The 18,669-nt window shown below is 52.3% G+C and overlaps 3 protein-coding genes across 3 annotated transcripts; 2 read left to right on the top strand and 1 right to left on the bottom strand.

The window, feature by feature from the left end:
• Positions 1-585: 585 nt before the first annotated feature.
• Positions 586-2,411, top strand: SAPIO_CDS3662 (uncharacterized protein; the record flags this gene model as incomplete). The annotated part of the gene is made up of 4 exons (XM_016786414.1): positions 586-749; positions 856-979; positions 1,575-1,682; positions 1,806-2,411. 4 exons carry the CDS (start codon positions 586-588, stop codon positions 2,409-2,411), a joined length of 1,002 nt encoding a protein of 333 aa, XP_016644420.1.
• A 537-nt stretch (positions 2,412-2,948) lies between these two features.
• Positions 2,949-8,044, top strand: SAPIO_CDS3661 (uncharacterized protein; the record flags this gene model as incomplete). The annotated part of the gene is made up of 8 exons (XM_016786413.1): positions 2,949-3,033; positions 3,101-3,359; positions 3,510-3,727; positions 4,438-4,521; positions 4,610-4,923; positions 5,003-5,451; positions 5,522-7,412; positions 7,484-8,044. The coding sequence occupies 8 exons, from the start codon at positions 2,949-2,951 to the stop codon at positions 8,042-8,044; spliced, it is 3,861 nt and encodes a 1,286-aa protein (XP_016644419.1).
• Positions 8,045-9,921: 1,877 nt separating this feature from the next.
• SAPIO_CDS3660 (uncharacterized protein) lies at positions 9,922-12,453 on the bottom strand (the record flags this gene model as incomplete). Its single annotated transcript, XM_016786412.1, has 2 exons — positions 9,922-10,160; positions 10,329-12,453. The coding sequence occupies 2 exons, from the start codon at positions 12,451-12,453 to the stop codon at positions 9,922-9,924; spliced, it is 2,364 nt and encodes a 787-aa protein (XP_016644418.1).
• Positions 12,454-18,669: the final 6,216 nt, after the last annotated feature.

Raw genomic sequence — 18,669 nt, 5'->3', positions numbered from 1 at the left:
GTGCTTAGTCGACCGGAAACAGGAACAAGCTCTCGACCTAGCTTTTAGTCCGACTCTTGACGGCAGGATCTACTCTATGGCGGGGGATACGTATAGCAGGGAAATAGGGGAAAATGATGCCATATCCACGAGTTTATTCGAGCCAAAACGTGATTGTCCACTCATCTGGAGGTTGTCAGAGTGGTGGTTGAAAGTCACCTGAGAATGATGTATACGAAACTTGGCGGAATGGTGTAGAACATGTGTGAGGTGGGGTATAGTGTACCTATGACGTAAGGTTTACTTTGTTGTCAAGGGCAGGTGGGCGGTTGCCGACGACATTGCGCGTGCCTCCGCGCCAAGGTGCCGTGGTAAGCCTCGTCTTATTATCAGATCATGATCTGGGAGGCATCGAGTCGAGTTCGTTTTGCTGTATTTATAGGTAGATGTTTCCTCTCTTGATTCTTACAACTTAGCCATTGTACTACCATAAATCCATCCTGACGACTACTGAATATCCTACGAACGAGACCCTAAACTCAAGCCAACAACAACCCTTTATACGCCAACAAATAGCCCAAGGAAGATACATAACCATCATTGAAAATGGCACGTGGAGAAGCCCAGAAGACTCGAGTTCATCTTAGAGGCAAGCACGAGGACTTCATTGTCTTTGTTGACGACTCGGAGACGTACAAGAAGTGGATGTCGGACAAGTCAATTCCCCTCCCTCACTTCATCTCCAGCTACAAGATCTTTAGCACCGGCGGGTAAGTGAAGTCCCCTTTTCATTTACTTTCGACCCAATATGGAAACTCGCTTCTTGTTTGGAGCATTGTTGGGGATGAAGTTAACATGGGCACCCGCTGCGTTTAGACAAGGAGCCCAAGGCATCTACGATGCTCCTCCTAGGGCGATACTAGAGAACGAGTTCAACACCTCGAATGAGGACGAGATTATCAAGAAGATTCTTGAGGAAGGTGAAGCGCAAGAGATTGAGGTTAGTAAATCAATGACCCCCGCTCTGGATGATATGGTGTTTTACTGACTGCCAGTGCAGATGCCAGAACGGCAAGGAAGCACCAACGATTCTTTCAGCTCGAACAGAACCCGAACTTGAATTCGTGTATAATACTAGTTGTGGAGGGTGGGAAGCTGGGTGCGCTGTTTAGCAGGCGATGATGTCATTGAAGGAGGAGATGAGGGGCTTGCATGCCCAGTCTTAATGATTGACAACACTTACTGTACGAGTGAGAAAAAAAAATAGTTAAAACGATTCAAAAGGAATCCTCTTGTCCTACGAGGCCGATTGTACTGTGATGCTGACGACAGGCTGACCTCCGGGGTTCAGCAACGATGATGTTAAGTCCGAAACGAATCGGGATCCAACCCGAAAATTTACCGTCCCCAGGCGTTATGCCATTCAATTACTCATTTTGATAACGACGGGCTCCGTCAACACTAGGGGTGGTGCGAGCGCTTTTCTTTCTTCTCTTGATCCCTTCACCTATTTGAATTGCGACATCTCCTGCCTGTGATGATACGGACGAGCGATTGAACATTTATCGACACCTAAACACGGGCGAATCCCGTAGTTCACAAGCCGCGTGGCTAGGGAGGCGACACATTTCACCACGATGGTCCCGCTCCCACTTTTCAAGCTTGCGGCTCTCTTCGTCCGCCACATCTCCAAATATGGCGCGGTATGTTCCCTATCCCCGGTCACACTCTACCTATTTCTTTTCTTCTCTCTAGTCACTAAATTGCATGCCCTCACCGGGGAAAAATATCCCCAAAAAAAAAGGCGAGACTAATGGTCCCCACAGAACCGTATCAAGACAGCTGCGCACGACCACCCGGGCTTCCGAGCATTCGCGGCGCGGAACGGCCAACGGATACACCAGCTCAATATGAGATTATCCGTCGCATCCCTCCGAAACGTCGAAGCCGAAATGAAAGCGAAAGACCTCGCCGAGGCGCCAACAGTAAAGACGAAAGAACAAATAGAGAAAGAAGCGCAAGAAGCCAAAAAGGGTGGCGGCGAGAAGGCGGCAGCAGGCGGTGAGCCCGCCCCAGCAAAGAAAAGCGTATGGAGGAGACAGTTCAGACAGCTACCCGAGGCCAAAGCCGTGGCGCTCTTCGCCGACGTGGTGGGCGATATGTTTATCCTGGGCGTGGCGGGCGGGTTGCTGATTTTCGAGTATTGGCGGTCGTCAGGGAAGCCGGATCAGAACTTGGAGAGGATCAAGGTGTTGACGGAGCGGGTGGATGAGTTGACGTCGAAGGAGGAGGAGCTTTTGAAGGCGGAGGAGAAGCAGAGGGTGAGGATGGATCAATTGGAGGAGGCGTTGAGGGGTTTGAAGGATCCGAAGAGTAAGAAGCCATTGCTGCCGAGCTTGCAGCCGAGTGAGCCGCAGCCGCAGCCGACGTGAGGTTTTGCTTGGTGAGAGAGAGGAGGGCCACCGGGTGCGGGATGCTTCAAGACATGGGTTGAAGTATCTGGAGAGGACACCAGTGTGGCTTCTGAGTGGTGTTTTTCTTCATCTTGGAACACAAAACTTGTAGGATAATTGGATCAGAGAAAAACGACGCAGCGCTATAGAGGCAGTCATGGGGCTATCTAAGAGTAGGTAGGGACTCTCACGACTGCCGGCTGCGAGAAGTCATGTCACTCCGCTGTCCAAACATGGAAGGAAGGAACGGCTAGCTTTGTTCCTTCCGATACACCAGAACTCTCACTACATCTCAGGATAGACTAGGATCATAGATTTCATATCTCCAATCAGTTACCGATAATAGCCCCAATATGTGAAAGCGTCTGATCAATATGCACGACTTTCCGTTCTTCTCATCCTTTTGCTATTACTTAATCGCCGTATGATCCTTGACTACCTCGTCTATCTTGTTGGTGTCAACGCCAACTAGGGCCGAAAAAAAAAAAAAAAAAAAAAAAAAAAAAAAAAACTACAATGCTTTGCTCTTCCCTACGAAAACGACTAGGCTGGGGTGCTGTGGTTCCTGACATCCTCGTGGACAAGTCGCTGAAGTGGAGAGGTAAGGACGGGCGCTGAACTTCTGAACAAGAAGTGAGCTCGTCACCAGCTGACAGCAGCGCATCCAGAGGCGCAGATTGGCAGCCATGACATCGCATTTCCGGTTCACCAGCCGGGCAAACGCACGAGGACCTATAGGATCTCCCTGTTTACGATTACGGGTGTCAGGACATCAGAAGGACGGGAACGCTTGAAGACGCTGGCTCGGCTTAATGGCGGAACGGACATCGCTGCTCTAGTTTTGGTGGGAGAAACAGCGGGACCAGGGCCGGGCGAAGGAAATGGCCAAGACTATGGTATGAGTGCATTTCTCAAGCTACAGGTCGAGTAAGTTTCGAAGCAAGGAGGGACATTACTGAATGTCGTTGGGCACGGGCCGGCGTCTGATTTGGTATCTAGAATTGCGATGGATCTACCGATTACGCTGCTTCCTTTAGTGTCTCCGTCGCACTTACACGAGACCCTGAACAATCTCAGAAGGCGGATGAACAGGGCTCACGGATCAGAACAACCGGCGACACGGACGCTCACGGACGACATGTCTCGGAGAGTTGCGCAGGTCGCCTGCTGTGTAATCGGGAACCCGCTGTCAGAAAAGCAAGCTCGGGTTCTATGTACGATTTCGAATAGCTTGAAAGATCTGGCGGAGACGGCGATGAGCGCGGAAGGGCAGGCTTCGTTGCGCAAGTGTTTAGGTGAGTGGGATGCGGATCGGGTTGTCGAGTTCTTCGAGGGCGGATCGCGGTTGATTTGATGAACTGGTTGAGCAGGGTTGGAGGGATCGATCAATCATGAGTCGCGTGCTGGGTCTTGATGCCGATTCAACGGGAATCGAAAACTAAGGCCACATCCACACTCCATTCTTGAAATGTCCAGATTTAGGAATTATCGGCATTTGTTGCATTGATCAATCAATTCGTTGTTGGAGGAGTTCTAGGATTGTATAAGGAGTGCAGATGTGGAGATGGTGGTGGTCGTGGTTGCAGTCGCCGTCGTCGTTGCGCGGCAACCAAATTTGGCGTAGAAGATACACAAACCACACCGCACCAGAGCTTTGCCCTCGAAATCCACGGCTTCAATGTTCCCATCAAACCCCGGAGCACACTTACACTATTACTGATACACACCACAACTCTCTCCCCAAACTCCAGCTCTACTCTCAGCCGTGATAATTCCTTCCTAATCCCCCCCGTTGTTGTAGGTGTGTAAGGCTATTCCCATCACAGCGCCTCAAGCTTCAGTTCTCATCACAACACAGCCGTATGCACTCAAGGTGTAGACGTATAACAAATGTGAGTTCTTCCTTCCAAGACAAGAGTCCCCTTTTCCACCAGGTGTGCCTTTCTCTTTCTATATCCCTTTTCTATTTGGGATGACTACTCGACTAACTGGAGACATCTCGTAGTCCCCTCCTCCTCATCGTTCCCCGACAGCTTCGAGCGAGGAAGAACCCGATCTCCCGCCCATACGATTCTTTCGCGCTTCCGAGGTCTGAGGTCCCGTCACAACCCAGACCACCATCCTGCCGGACCCTCGATCGATTCGAACCGCAATGGCCCAGAGGCTGGCCGTAAAAGGGGGCATTGACCTAGAGGCTCTGTCGCCTAGGGACGCGAATGCCCAAAGGATGCCAAACAACAAGGCAGCTGAGCTCAAGGTCAAGGCCGCGCAATTCAAAGCAGCCAAGGAGAAGGAACATCCCCCTCCGCCTCCCGCTCAAGTTCTCGAGCCGCCCACTCCTAGCAATCCCAAGGGTTCTGTGTACCAGGTCGGAAAGCTCCTCGGAAAAGGAGGCTTCGCCATCTGTTACTATGGCCTGCTGGAGGGTACTAAGCAGCGATACGCTCTTAAGATTGTGAAGAGCAAGATGCCGCCCAAGATGGAACAGAAGGTATGTCTCGCGATGGTGCTGTCCTCGGTGTCTGTTGTGAATAACCTGCTGATCCTTGACCCTTGCCGACGCGTTTCAGTTTCAAACCGAGCTGCAAATACACTCCAAGATGAAGCACAAGAATATCGTCAACTTCCTCCGCGCATTTAGCTTTGAGCAATCCACATACCTCATCCTTGAACTCTGTCCCAACGGCTCGCTCATGGATATGGTCAAGAGGAGAAAAGGTCTCACCGAACCCGAAGTGCGCTTCTACGCCGTCCAGATTTCTGGTGCTATCAAATACATGCACGGTAAAGGAATCATCCACCGTGACTTGAAGATGGGCAACATCTTTCTCGACTCGAGGATGAATGCTAAGATTGGCGACTTTGGCCTCGCTGCCTTGGTGGTGACCGGACGAGACATGCAGACCATAAGACGTACCACTCTCTGCGGCACCCCTAACTACATCGCCCCCGAGATCTTGGAGAAGGGGAAGAAGGGCCATGACCATAGCGTAGACATTTGGAGCTTGGGCATTATAATGTACCACTCCCCGGCTCGGTTGACTCTGAAGGAAAGAAGTAAAGGAAAGGGCTAACATATTTTCTGCTAGGTTTGCGATGCTCACCTCAAAACCTCCTTTCCAATCCTCGACGACCGACGAAATCTACCGCCGTGCGCGTGACCGCGATTATGAATGGCCTGATCCGGAAACAACCCAAAAGTTCATCAGCGGGGAGGCCAAGGACCTGGTCGCCAGTATGCTAGAGAGTCCAGAGTCCCGTCCCGACCCGGATTCCATTGTCCAGCACCCCTGGTTCCGCGTAGGCTACATGCCTGTGCCTGCCGATATCACACCCAGGCTTCGCGAGCTTCCACCTGAGCGCTCAGAATTCTACATGGATGAATTAACGGAGGAGCAATACAAGGAGTCCCTTGAAAACTTGAGGACTCTTTCTATGGACTGCATGGTTGGCCCTTATGCCCCCGTGCAGGTGATCCACTCTCAAGTGTGGAAGGAGATGGCCGCTGAGGAGAAGGCTTGCCTCACTCCCATGATCCCCTTAGCAGAAGGAATTGTTTACCGACCGTTCGATGAGTGGCTTGGAGAGCAACCTCAGTCTTCTTCCGGCCGGGTGCGCAGGCTATTACCCTCGCATCAACAATACCAGCAGCAGCAACAACAGCCGCCTCAACAGATCCAGGCGCAAATACCCCAAAAGCTACAGACCGTCACTGAAGACTTGACAACCAAATCTGGTACTGTGCCGACCGGTCTACTTAGGCAACCACCTCAGAGCTTCGCCGCCCAGCAGCGAGCGCAGGGTCGACCCGCAGCTGTCATGATTCCTCGAGCTCCTCCTCCCACTTCAGCCACCTCCATCAACTCCGCCGCGTCGACTCCAATGGCCCCTCCTTCGGCAGTAAAGACTTCTATGACGACCGCCAGTACTGTTTCCCGACAACGAGGGGTGACGTCCGAGAGGACTCAACAACAAGCCCTTGAAACTATCCAGCGCGAGGAGCTGCGCCTTGGATTGCGCTCGCGTCCCCGTCGGGAAGGACACCAAGTCGCTGCCGAACCTCTCGCTCTGCGATCACGTAGTGAAACGATCCCAAGAATCGATTCGGAGGCGCCAGCCAGGACTAAGTTGCCATCCTCCTCAGGTCACACTCGCGCGGCCTCTTCTGCCTCGGCTGAGCGTCAGACATTAACTCGGGAAACTCAATCAGCGCCGGCCACCGTAAGAGGGCCGTCTACTCCCATGATTAAGTCATCTCTTTTCAGTCCCTTGGAACGCACAGCGGAGGTAGCCGGTACTCAGCCCGATATCATCCTAAGCCGTCTGCAGCGATTACAGACCGAGCTGGAACGAGCCCTCAACGCGCGCACCATGGCCATCATCACATCCAAGACTGTAGCGCCTCCTCACCCTCAAGTGGTTGTGAAGTGGGTTGACTACACGAACAAGTTCGGCCTCGGCTACATCCTAAACGACGGCAGCATCGGCTGCGTCCTGCGCGAAATCGCGACGCCCGAGGGAAGCAAGGCGGTGCTTTTGCCCCCTGCATGCATGGTCATCCAAAATTCGGAGCGCCACGTCCAGCTCCGCCAGGACGAGCGATACGCGGACAGACACCAACCAGTCCCCATGAACCGAAACATCCACTTCTTCGAGAACCGCGGAGAGGCAGGACTCGCGCAGCTGACGGTTTCGCCCGAGGAGTTCCGCGTGCCCGTCGGCGACAACGGGGTGCCCGCTAAGCTCGGGCCGGGCTCGGACGCGTACCAGTATCGGAAGCGGGAGAGGATCATCCTCTGGAAGAAGTTTGCAAACTACATGATCGCTTATGGGAGGGATGATGGAGTTGCGGGCGATGCATCACCGCTGAAGGAGGCTATGCCGTCGGGCGTGGAGGAGATTGATCCGGCTCAGGTCGTCATTTTCTATCAGAGATTTGGCGACGTTGGCTGTTGGGTGTTCTGCGACGGCCACCTTCAGGTAAGAATCCTTCTCTCTTGCCAGACGCGTTTTGTTTCAATTTAAATCAGACTAACAACTCGCTTTTACAGTTCAATTTCCCAGATCACACAAAGCTCGTCCTCGACTCGACGGGCACCTGGTGCCACTTCTGGCACCTCCCCGAATTCGCCGCCACCCAGCTCGCCAACGCCGGGAAGCTAATCCCCAACGCCCTCGACGAGCGCGGCGTCCTCTCCTACCCCCTCCAAACCCTCCTCAACTTCCAGACCAAACCCAACGCCACGCGCTCCACGCGCTCAACCACGGCCTCGACGCGCCGCCGACCCGAAATCCCTCCCGAGCTGCAGGGCATCCCCGCGGCCAACGACTTCCGCCGCAAGGTGGACTTCGTCAAGCGCGTGGTCAAGGAATGGGTGTCCAACGGCGGCCTCGGAAACAGCTCCATGAGCCGCGAGAGCAGGCTCCGGTGGACGGGGTTCCGCGAGACGGTCAACGTGCCTATCCCGCAGAAGCACGTTTGGGTTACCGTCGGCGCTCGCTGGGGGGATCGGAGGCTTACGGCGTATGTGGATCCGAGGAAGCCGGAGGAGATTGGGGAGGATATTGACGAGTCGAGGAGGAAGAAAGTTGCTGCGAGGAGTGACATGTAAGAGAGGCCGAGGGCAACAGTTGTGGGATATATATACCCTTTGGTCTGTCAAGGAGTTTGTTTTCCTCCGTTTTCTTCTCCTTTCTTTTACCGTCTCTCTTTTTGTTCTGCTCGGGATTCTGCGGGATAAAGAAGGGCGTTCCGGGATGAATATTTCTCCTTTTTTCTAATTCCCATTCACTTTATTGCATTCTCGTCTCAGGGTTTCGACTATCCTTTCTAATACCAACGACCAACAGTCGGGCTCTGTTTCGAGACAAGCACACACAAACTTACGAAGCCATGAAACTCATGACGACTTGTTTGATTTTCCGTTTTTCCGTTTTTCCTTCAGCTTATTCCTCTTTCGTCTTCTTTTCTTTCCCATCCGTTCAAGTTTTTGTAAGCATAGGAAGAGCACCAGAAGTCAACCACATTACAGGAAATATTTTTCGAAGAACCTTGGGGACAGGGGTTTTGTTGATAGGTAGACGCACTTACATCGCGTGTGAGACTTTTCTTGTCTTGGGGATTAGATTCCTTCGGGCAACTGTTGAAGAAGAAGCCCCTCCTTCTGTTTGCCGTTTCTAATGTAATTGGAGCCATTGAAAAACGAAACGGAACTCGCTGTTTTGAATGTTGCTGTGAATAGGTTGGCCACGTTCCAATCTAGGAATGGTCAGAGTCCTGAAGCTATGCTTTTGTGTGTTAGACTTGGCATACATACCCCTTCGCGATTCAGCGCTTCCCTAGTGATGACTGAAAAACATCCTCAATCAACGCAGGTCTGAACTTCGGGCGAAAAAAAACAGGCAAACCACCACCTGTCCCATCTCGAACAGGGCATTATTACTGTCTATAGTTGGTATGTACAACTAAACCAGGCTGGATAACAGGAAAACAGCGCAATTTTTGCTTGAAAATCGAAGCTCTGGCATCCCCCTCTTCCACCTTCATACACCCCCCCGGACGGCCTCTTCCATGTCTTGGTTTGGGCGAGAATAAAACAGGGAGTCAAAGCGCAGTGGGATGAGTGAGTGATTCCGGAGAGTAGGTTTGCCAAACAACAAACGGATGGAATAACAGGAACTCAACAAGTGGTTTAGAGCGCGGAAGCAAAAAATAGAGGTTCAACAAAAAAGAATAACTCAAGCAATTCAAGAAACGATTCCTTTCTTTCGCCATCTCATGAAAACGCCAATAAACCCCCATGAAAGAAATGAAGAGAAAGGGAGAGACTAGGAGACTAGCGATAGAGGGAATGTGCTGAGTATATTCTCGCCGGTCTTTTCCGAACATCAGAGGTTGGTAAGGAGTAATGATAAAAAAAAGGAAAAAAAAGAGAAAAGTAGCAGGAATGCTAGAGTAAATGCAGCCCGATGGTCGAGTCTCGCTATTAACCTCCTCGCGCTGATGCTGCCTCGTTCCAACTTCAACCATCATACGATACGAATATTCTTTCGAGGCGATTGCCGACGAAAAAAAGGGTATTTTTGCGTGAGAAATATGAACCCGGCCAACAGAAGCCCTCGATGGTCGTCGAGATCATTCAGTCGATCCGGTGGAAACAGAGGAAGGGAGCAGGTGGTAAAGAATTGACCGAGGAGATGCGTCGTAGAATGAGGTCATCGCGCCTCAAATCTGGAAATGGCAGCTGGTGCCGTCGCCGCCGTCCTGCTATTCCTGTCGTTTAAAAAATAGAAAAAAAAAAAGGATAGGGGACCACTGTAACGTATCGAATATCCAACCCCGGGGACATTAGTGCCGAATAGCCCGGTAACAACCGGACGAAGTCTAATCTTCATCATCCTGTGTATCATGATAGTGTTGCTTTCGCCAACAGAAATGCTTTCGTTCCCCTTTTTTGTAGTTGCGATTATGCTTCCGCCAGCACCCTTCTCACATCACGATGCATTCCTTATCATCACTGTTTTTCTTGATCTTTCCGCCGCGGGAGGTAGCTCCCGCACCCTGGCCGCCCCTGATAGCCGCATTGATCGTAGCGATTCTCTGCTTGGCCCGCTCATCGCCGGCATCCGCCGCCTTGACATACCAGACGTTGGCTTCTAAAATGTCGCGACGGCAGCCTATGCCCATCTCCGTAAAGTAGCCAACGGCATACTGCGCCTTGACGTAACCTAGAGGTCGCGAGGAGTTAGCATCATTCATCCTGACCTAGCACATGCGTGAAGCGATTAAACCTTCTCCCTGGGCAGTGGAAAGGGACGGGGGGGGGACTAGCGTTTAAAACCAGGTATTGGTAAAGCGATGGTCTCCTCTTGCGAGGTATGATTGAGTAAACTTACCAAGCTCAGCAGAGCGGCGCGCCCACTCATATGCCTCCTCCTCGTCCTTCTCTAGAATTGGTTCCGCTCCAACCATATACCACGCGCACAGTCCCATCATGGCAGCAGCATGGCCTTTTTCGGCAGCGCCGGTGTAAAAATGAACGCTTAGAGCCGGGTCGCGAGGACAGTTCAGCTTGCCATGCTCGTAAGCATCGCCCATCCGATAGTTAGCTTCGGCGTGACCCAGTTCGGCCGCCTGGGTAAACAACTCGGCGGCGTAGCTCTCGTCCATAAAGATGTCATCGCCGTATCCCATCTCATAGAGACAACCGAGGTGGTAAGGGGCAGAGTTGTTGATAGCATCCGCGGCTTCCGTCGCCAACTTGAGCCACTTCAGTCCTTCGCGGTACCGCCTCTCACCGAGATCTCCCGAAAGACAGGCCCTGCCGAGACGAGTCATGGCTCCCGGGTGGCTCTTCGTAGCGGCGACGCGCAAGAACTGCACAGCTCGAGTGGGGTCTTTTCGGCAGCCCCAGCCAAACTCGTAGCACAGAGCAGCGCGGTAGGCTGACTCGGCATGACCGTGCTTGGCTGCTAGGATGAACAGAGGGAAAGCTGTGTTGTAATCCTCTTTACCTTTGCTGAAGAGACCGGACGCATAGCCGTCAGCCAGGTAGTACTGCGCGAATGGGTAACCGGCGTTCGACAACCGCTGCAAGATGCTTCGCGCTTCCCTGACTAGCTCGTAGGGGGAGAGGCCACTCTGACCGTAAGGGCTGGGGCTGTCGCCCGCCTTATTGGATTGTGGGCTAGGTTTTCTATGTTCGGGCTCTTCGGGGTTCAAGCCCATCTCCTGAGCGGTCGATATCAAGAAGACAGCAAAAGAGTACTGGATGGAGAAGTCGTTCGTCTTTTTCACGTTTTGCCGATACATCTCCAGAGTCTTCTGAGTGCTGAGAAGAGCTGCATTGTTCCCAACGGCGCCCCTCAAGTGCGAATTGTCAAAGGTGATAGGCGCGGGCGGCGGCTGCGGGTAGGGAACGTTCAGAAGCTCGGCGTACGAGGAGGGCCGGAGATCGGGAGACCGTCGAGACTGTACCGAGGGAGCACGAATATGGGAGCCGCCGGGGTAGAAGTTGGGGGACCGGCCCCTGGCGCCATAGTCCGAGTAGATAGAATATGCCGAGTTAGGCCGGGGTAGGGAGCTTCTCCTGATGAATTGTTGGCTGGGGGTTAAGTGACGGTTCATGGCGGTGGCTGTTTCAAGGAGATCTGGGTTCGAGACAGTCCTCATATCGCCCTCATGCGGCACGCTGGATACCCGAGGAGGGAACTGTGAGTTGTGGTGATACTGGAACTGAGGGACGGATTGGCTCCCGGGTGGACCTCCTTCGATCACCGAGCTCTCGCCAGAGCCGCTTCCAGAGTCTTCAAGGCATTCGATCTGTTCATTGACCACAGAAACCGAACTGGCGCTCGTAGCACCGGAAGATTCCGTCGATGTCTGGGCGTGAGTAGTGCTCGACGTAGCATCGGACTCGCGGCTCTGTCTATGAGGGTCTAGAAATCTAGAATCAACCGAGGGGCTGAGAATACTGCTACCGTCATCAGGTTCCGGAGATGTGACTGGTGTGCTCAAGGTATTGTTGTTGCCAGCCCGCTCTGCCAGAAGCGACTCGGGAATCCTTCCCCGGGGCAATGTAGGAGAGTAGGGGTTGAGAACAGGAGGAAGCGGCTTGTCGGTAGCAGCGGGAGCCGCGGTATCATCCCTAATCGGAGGATCCTGATGATAAGGGTGATGCGCAGGAAGGGGGGGCGCTTCGGGTGCCCGAGGAAGTTCGCGATCTTCGGCATGGTGGAATTCTAGGGTGGGAGTATCGGGGAGCGACGGGGCAACTTCGATGTGTGCGTTCGAGGGCGTCGGCAGCGGACCGGTCTGGTGGCTCACCCTAACGGGGGAAACAGGAGCATCTCGGTAGAGAGCTCCCGTCGACAAGGGAACGATGGGCAGCGGCTTGTGGGGTCCGCTCTCGCTGCTAGCTGGCCTCTCGGGAGAACTCGTCAAGGACGAAGGGATCGGTTTCCGTCGCGTTGCATTCGGTGATGATGGGGGAACCGTTCGCGGAGGCGAGACTGCGGCCATTGCTGCTAGGGTGTGAGGAAGAGGGAGCAGAGAGGGGGGAATAGAGTCGAAACTTGGCAGACGTGTCGACTTTTCCTCGCTGCCTGCGAATTAGGAGAGTGTGAATATTCAAACGAGTGACTAACGGGATCGAAACCGCCGTGTTCTGAAGCCGACGAACAAGAACTTGGCTTCCAGGAATCTTAGGTCGTCGAGTGGCGGATTAACCCCTTTACGACGTGGTTATTGTGGAAACCGATCGTGCATCAGAGCATTGGGACGGGAGAACAAGGTTGGGTAAGGGCGGGTTGGCAAAGAGAGGGAGAGAGAGACCGTTGCAGGCAGTTTCACGCAATCTTGAGGGATGATCGTCGTTCGGTCGGAGTAACACCAGGATAGGCTGGGCCGGGTTTAAACTGTTGTCCTGCACCCTCGAGCAAACCGATGTACGCCTCTTGCGCAGCCTGTTTTCCTCGCGGATCGAAAGTACGTGATTTTTTTTTTCGCCGTTTGATGCTTCGCAAGAAGAAAAACTAGTCGGAGGCCGGAATGGAGTAAGATACTGGTATGTCGACAGTCTGGTTGAGGGAATATTACGAGGTAGAATGGAACAGGCTGAGGTGAAGGAAGTGAAGCCGAGAATGCGCAGGCAACGAAGTCCTTTTTCTTAAAACACTCCGAGGTGGGCAAGGACTGGGGAGACCTTTGACAAGGTTTCTGGTACGGTACAGATGCAAGAAAGGAAAGGGAACCTGAACACACTGGAAAGGAAGAAGAAGGCAAAGTGGATTAGGAGATTTGCTATTATGGGGGCATGGAAGGGCTGAGGGTCCAGCAATAATACTAGGCAGGCCCCGTTCCAGTTCCAGCAATGCGCCAGAACAAGCTCCACAGCAGCGTCAGCGATCAATGGAGCGTTTTTGCCCAGACATGCTTCGTAGTGAACGAAGGAGTTAGTGTACTTCGTAGTCTCAAAGTACAAACGTACCAGGCCAGAGAGGGTGTAGCAGCAAGAGGCGTGGTAATAATACAACATGCCGCAGTCTCGTCCAATCCGGAATTCAGTGATTGCCTGCACCTACTCGTACTATTGTCTGTGGTGGGTTGACAGGCGGCAAGAACGGAACAAAGCAAGTGACAAGAGAAGGAGGTCTCAGGTACATCCTAGCAGTCGTCCAGGGATCCAGGAGGTTTGTACATACATCGCGACGCAGTCGAGTGAGGTTGGATGTCTCCAGGAAGTAGGTACCATGCGGTCCCCGTCCGCCCAGGGGGCGGCGCTAGGTTTAGACTTCCCCAAGACCCCCCAAAGCTAGTGGATACCCTGGTTGATACCACCAAATTTACTCAGAGCATGGCTTTGGCAAGTCTCACCCACGTTTGCACATGGTTAGGTCGTGGCAGGAGCGAGTTTGTTTTCTAGGTTCGCTGTTGAAGCACGAGAAAACCCCAAACACATGGCCTGACCCAGCCTAATATCACCAGGCGAAATTGCTATCGTCGTGCCAGCCAAGGCTCTTTCTTTCCATTACGAGGTAATGTTTCCATCACGGATTCAAATTGTTGTACTTGGGATCGTACATGTGATCTAATTTGCAGTTGCACAGGAAGTTGCAAATTGCAAATTGTGGAAAGCTAGGCGGGGAGACGCCTTCCCATCTTCTTCTTCTGGCGCTGAGATTATCGATGCAAGATTGATTTGATGGTTGTTGGTTGGATAAAGAGCAATGATGACATCTTGTCAAAGGTACCGCCATGATAGGCCGGCTTCGTTGAGCTTGTCGCTTTTCATTTTACTTATAGTTCGGGTGTCGATGAGGTCAGAGTTCAAGAAAAGACTGAAACGTGGGTACCGAATACAACGTTGTTCGGTACACTGTGCGTCGTCATCCAATCCTGGTCCCGGTTGCCTCTTTGAGCCTTGTCCAAATGGAGCCCGTAAAAGTGGATACAGGCCTCATTACGACAATGGAGTCAAAGTGAGTCCGATTGATGCACACTGCACGACTCCTCTCGGCGCGTGGGGAGTAATACTTGGTAGTATAATTTTGAGATGCAGCGTAGGGGATAGATGAGGTCGATGTTGTTCAAGGTCAAGAGCCCCTCTCTCTTAGGGAGGGGAAACTGGGAAGGGGCTCTGGGTCATGGTAGAGATGACGAGTTGGATCCCGAATATGGAAAGAAAGCCCATAGGGTTCTGAAACTGACATCAATCTCGAACTGACATCTGCCCGAGCTACTTCCTAATATGTACATCCATCGTACTCCCTCGGATCCGGACAACTCGATGTACGAAGTACAAACCAACATCGAAACCCCCATGAAATATCCCTTTCCCAGATCCAGCAGGTTTGTGCGTTTTTCCGTGTCTGGGCAACCAATCCACAGGCCACTAGAAGCTCATCGAACAGAGCTTATATGATGCTCTGCAAGGCGGGATTCTAGCTTCCCACTTTCGAGCAATATCACTACCGCATTGCCGCTGCACCTCAATATGGGGGAAAGTCAGAAGTAGTATCTACCCGTCCATCAGTCTATCCGTGTGCGCGGGATATATGAAATCATTGGATTCTTGTTGGTGCTGACGCAATGCCAGACTTCGTCAGCTTCAAGCATCATCGCGACAGTTGCCAGTCTCACCAACATGTACGGAGTCAAACTTCGTGAGGTTGGCCGGATTATCTCCAGGTTGGTCGAGGCGTCAGCACGTCTTGCAATTCTCACATTCGTCAATGAAGACCTCCGACCAACGAGAGTAACATTGCAAAGCGATTGGGCCAAGCCTGCGCCGCGACTCCTGCCCAGGCTGGACATATTTGCTTCGTCGGACTCCATTGCAGTCGGCCTACAGCAGAGGCCGTCAACCGGGCGCTGGTTTTGCCTGAGAGGAGGCGTGCCCCACCACCAGATCTGCCATAAGTGAAGCCTGGTCAGGGCGGTCTGCCTAGGCCTCACATTCCTTACACAAGCGTGTAAAACAGCCTTAGTCGGGCATCTCTGCGACGATGGATGCATCTCCTCCTCGCAGCTTTTCAGCTGCTCAGCCCCGCCTGCCTGCAGTGTTCGTCGCGCAGGCTTGAGGCGGAGTTGCACTCCATGAAGTCGACCGCTGGCTGGAACCTATTTTCAGGGCACTCCTTTGTACCTCGTTGCGTGAAACGGCATGTCTAGGACACAATCTTCTTCCATCAATATCAATTGTTACTTACCTGCGCTCGGGTACACAATCCAGAGTCTCAAGAAGTGTCCGGTTCCTTCATTTTATTATTACATATTTCTTTTTCTTCATCTTTTCCCGATCCGTTAACATGCGCCAAGGCGCCACTAGTTTTTTTGCCGTGGCTGCAAAGAGAACATTTGGCCCTCGCCAACTAACCGCAGCCAGCCTGGATACTGAGAAAGTGACCAGGGCACATACAAAATATCCTTGTGTCCGTGTAAGTCGCAACATCAGCCGCCGTTGACGAATCGTGCCTGGCGTTTTCAGCACGAAGCCCCGGAGAGCTGATCCTATATCCGGAGTGGTGAGGTTATTCGTGTGGGACGCCTAGTGTTCATTGTGCAGCACACACAAGGCGAGGCGTCGTGATGCACCTGCAGCACCAGGCCCGGACAAGCTGCTTGCGTGCCCATGTCCTCCTGCCTGCAGGCGGGAGAGAAAGGTAAGTCCGATCGCTGCCGCATCGTGGCAGACCAAAGTTTACGAAGTATAACACTCAGTGCTGCTGTGGACCAACGGCTCATATCAATCAAGATATACTTCGTACTACTGACTACTTTGTCCTATGCTCTAATTCTAGCAGCGGTTTTAACCACTGCCCTCCACTCCTTCATACAGAATGGAGGATTAATTTTCGCTCCCTCCACTTGGTAGCATCCAGTAATGGACAGTGAGAAATATAATAATACACACAGTATTATTCGTACCCGTCTCTCGCCTCGGGTGCTCGGATTGATGCTTGTGGTGACCGCCAGGCAATGTTGGAGTCTTTCTCCATAAATATTGCGCCGTTGATGTACCCTTCAATGATCGTGATTCTTGGGTCTCTTTCTTGGCCATGCCGTGTCGGTTTGACAATGTAACAATGGAAGCAAAGACCGGTCTTTGGAATCAAGTGGGTGGGAAGGTAATACAGGAAGGCGTGGAATACGAACACATAATTGATCAAGAAACAACTCACGAGGTGTCGAGGGGTGTAACCGTAGTAGCCTGGATAGATTTGTTTGTATGGAGGTCGACTTTTCCTCACTCCACCCCACGGCCAACCCCGGTGGTTGGTACGGGTCATGTAGTCATACGAGCTTGGCCGGCCTCGTACTTGGAAAAAAGCGAGACCAAAGGAAATCAATAATATTGCCCTCCACACAACGACTGTCTGGTAGCGAGCTAAAAGACCCCGAATGTCCATTCTGATCCGTTCAATACCGCGGCTTCTAAGCCTTGGGTGACAACCACTTGGGAAGGTGCTAATAATACACGACACATCTGTAGTAATTATGACTCCTGTGGTGTTGGATGAGGCGCTTCGTCGGAGAGAGACCGAGACAGAGGATGATCTATTCTCCTTCGGAGCTTTTTTATTCTTCTTCTTCGAGTAGGTGGGGTGAAGGTGATTTTCACCGCCTCTGACGAAATCAGAGGTCTCTTGACAGCGACTCCATCAACCCGGTGGACTTCTCCGCGCAAAAGGAGAGACCCCGAGCCAAGAGAAGGGACTTCGTAATTTTTCTCATGGGCACCAGTTCGCCATGGTATCCGAATTAGCTCTCTGGGCGAGGGTCCGTGATCAATGATCTCCCCTCACAGCAAGGAAAGGGGCCTATGTAGACCCAATGTAACATTTGCCAGCGCGAATCGATCTTGGCGTCAATCACCAAAGCATCGGCTAGCTGAGCTTGGATTAACCTGCTAAAAAAAGGAAATTAAACCTGTCCCTCCTACCAAGCGAGCGGGCTTACTTGCAGGACGGCTATGGCAAGGGCTGCCAAATGCGCCTGCACGATGAAGTCGCACGAATCATCCCGGGTTAGCGTCGACCTGGAGTCAGTATCTCTTTGCGAACATAGGCCGAAAATTTTCACTTGGTGGCTCTGTTGTTAGGCGCATTGAAGTCAGAAAACTTGAAAGTGAAGAAAAAAAAAATCTCACCGACTCGGCGTTGACCAAGCCGACTTACGAAGTAGTGTAGACTTCGTAGCGATTACGAGGTTTTAAGATGACGGGGAAGAGATCGGTGGCCGGCGGGGCTCTCCAATCTCGGGAAATAGCACAGCCTGGCTAGTGCCTGGCGAGCCTGAAGACCCTTCCCAGATCCCGGTGGATTTCTACACCATTCAAGTGTACACTAGGGAGCAGTGTATGCACTGCTAAAAACAAGTCCAAAGCTGTTGAAGCCATTGCGATAGGGCTGGCATTCCCAGTTAGGATTCAGGAATCAGGATTGAAGATGTCGTGCCCTCAGCCACAGCACGACTCCGGCTCCAGGCGCATAGAGTTTTCCACGTATTCCTGATGCTCGCTGGCGAGTCTGAGCCGCCACCTTGTTCGGCCAGACCACTGCGCACCTCTTCCCGTAAATTACTCTCGGCAAGAAGGACGACACCGAGCCCGCTCAGTGGCGGGACCTTGACGAACGGTGGGGTGTGCGGAGTATGGTGTGTCCTGTCGACAGGATCCAACTCCGACAGAGGACAGAGGCGTTTAGAAAAAAAAAAGAAATGCTCGGTGGACTTGACGGATTGCTGACGCCAACCCCAACCTGATTTCTGTTTTGCTCCCCTGGCAACCAGCGTCAACATGCATCTGGAGTGGATGGCGAGGCAAAGTAGTGCCGACTAATACTGCTCAGCACGCCATTAGTGCGTGTGGTGATGGGTCTGGAACCAATCAGCCAAGAAAGAAAGACACTTCACTGACATTTGATGGTGCCTCGGAAGACCAATGTCTTGCCTTGAGAGTCGCTTAACGGAAACAGTACAGTTAGTAGATTGGAAGACTGAAACCATGACGTTCCTTTGATTTTCCCGGTCATTCTTTGCTTGTTATTTTGAGTCATTTTGAGCAAACTACTGAGGTAGATAACACCATTCAGCGCGTGTGCTAGAAGAATTCTCGAGACATTGATTCTACGGAGTAGTTTCTGACGCCGAGCAGAAGAGTGAACTGGTGTCTGACACTGACACAGAATGAGGGTATCATAAGTACCTCCGAGTACTCAGTCATCTGAGAGGCGAACG

The sequence above is a fragment of the Scedosporium apiospermum genome (assembly GCF_000732125.1).
Source record: "Scedosporium apiospermum strain IHEM 14462 chromosome Unknown SEQ_SAPIO_0088, whole genome shotgun sequence".
NCBI classification, from domain to species: Eukaryota; Fungi; Ascomycota; class Sordariomycetes; order Microascales; family Microascaceae; genus Scedosporium; species Scedosporium apiospermum.
The sequence above is the reverse complement of the archived record's forward strand: the minus strand, read 5'-3'. Positions and strand labels throughout refer to the sequence as shown.